The sequence below is a fragment of the Phocoena sinus genome, chromosome X (genome assembly GCF_008692025.1).
Source record: "Phocoena sinus isolate mPhoSin1 chromosome X, mPhoSin1.pri, whole genome shotgun sequence".
Lineage (NCBI taxonomy): Eukaryota > Metazoa > Chordata > Mammalia > Artiodactyla > Phocoenidae > Phocoena > Phocoena sinus.
Genome location: NC_045784.1, coordinates 129,979,963 through 129,981,700, shown reverse-complemented (window position 1 = coordinate 129,981,700; position 1,738 = coordinate 129,979,963). Strand labels below are relative to the sequence as shown.

General features: G+C 60.1%; 1 protein-coding gene across 1 annotated transcript; it reads right to left on the bottom strand.

Annotated features, from left to right (window-relative positions):
• Positions 1–512: 512 nt before the first annotated feature.
• Positions 513–1,310, bottom strand: LOC116747264 (melanoma-associated antigen 8-like). Its single transcript, XM_032619038.1, is given in 1 exon segment — positions 513–1,310. A coding segment is annotated over 1 exon segment (798 nt).
• Between the last annotated feature and the right edge of the window lie 428 nt (positions 1,311–1,738).

The window sequence follows — 1,738 nt, the reverse complement described above, 5'->3', positions numbered from 1 at the left end:
GGAACAGGAAAGTCCCACAGTAGGGCACCCACCACTGAGCGGACGACGGGGTGTCCCGAGGAACAACGTGGTGGCCTTCAGTTGTACTGCTAATTACTTTCACATTTCCAAGGAAATTCCTATTCCAATGCCATGTTATCTTGTTCACCATCACAAAACAATATGGGAATCTTACAATTTGTTTTACACAATTGCAAAACTCTTGTCGTTGAACTGAATTAGTGCAAATACATGTGTGATTAATGTCATTTGCAAACTTAGATACTGAAGCTTATTAAGCCTTCTTTTAAATGGAACAATATTTGAAAAATTCCTAAAGAAAACACAGATGATATTCCATGTCATCTTACACAACAGGAACCCAAAGATGCTACACACCATGTTCCCCCCACTCGCAGGGGCCCTCACTACTTGGAAACTCGACCGCTCTCTCTTCAAACTCAGAGTGAAGGACCAGCCTCACTTGCTACCAGTGAACTTGGGCCTGGAAGGAGCCTGGCTGCTGCTCTGGCTCAGGCTCCCTCTTCCTCGTCGCTCACACCCTCTGCACACAGGGATGGGAAGGACCTGGGATCCAAGATATTGACCCTGAGCAGATGCTCCAGGACCTGCCACTTGCTGGTCTCCGCGTAGGCCTGGGCACCCCACAGGAACTCGTAGCGGGCAGGGTCACTGTGGGGCACCTGCCGGTACTCCAGGTAGCCCTCCTGCACCCACACTTCGGTGAGCAGCTCCCTGGGCTCCCCATAGATGCAGGGCTCCCTCCCGGCACACACCCCCATGTTGCCGAGCACTCCCCACACCTCCTCCTCAGGGGCGCGGTCACCGAACAGGGTGATCACGCCCAGGACCAGCACCAGGAGGCCGGCCTCGGGCGTGCTCTGCCCATCGCTCAGCACTGCATCCCAGGTGAGGCCCAGGGTGGGGACCAGGACGTAGGTGCGCTCGCGGGGGTCCACCTCCTTCACATCCAAGCCAAACACCAGCTGCATTCACTCGCAAGCGTGGCTGAAGATCACGGGAAAGTGGTCCCGATGCTCCCTGAGGACCGTACTCAGCATCTCCGCCTTGGAGGTCGGCTCCCTGGGGCGATACTTGAGCAGGAACGCCACCAGGTCAGCCATCCGCACAACAAGTGCCTCCTGGGGCAAGGACTCGGCATAGGCGGAGAAGGAGGGGGCGCCAGGGGAGGCGGAGGACGAGGGGGATGCGGCCTCCTCCCCCGCAGCCCCCAGCAGCGGCGCCTCCACCGGACCCTGGGCCGGGACTGGGGCCTGAAGGTCGGCCTCAGGCTGGCGGAGCTCACTCATCTCGACCGGGGACCTGATCACTGGGGTCGGGCCGCCCACGGGAGTGTGAGCAGGGGACCTCGTACCTGGGGTAGAGAGGGGGTGTGAGCGGCCTCGGCGGAGAAAGGCACGCTGGGCAGCTCTGACAGAGGCCACTTACAGGTCTCATCTTAAAGGCTGCCCCCGGGCCTCACAGGGGCGCTCCTCCTGGGCGGCCTGTCCCCTGCCAACCTGAAGAAGGAAGTGAGGGGGCTCCTCAGGGTACAGCCAGCACGGCCCCAGGTTCTGGGGCTGATGGGGCATAGGGGTGACTTGGGTGTTGTGGGGTCCCCTCTGTTCTGGGAGGGGGAGCCCCTGGGTACACACTCAGGGCACGCACCTCCCCTTGACTCCTGGCACTGCCTGGGCCTCCTCTGCTCTGTACCCCGAGGACACGGTCCTCAGACCTG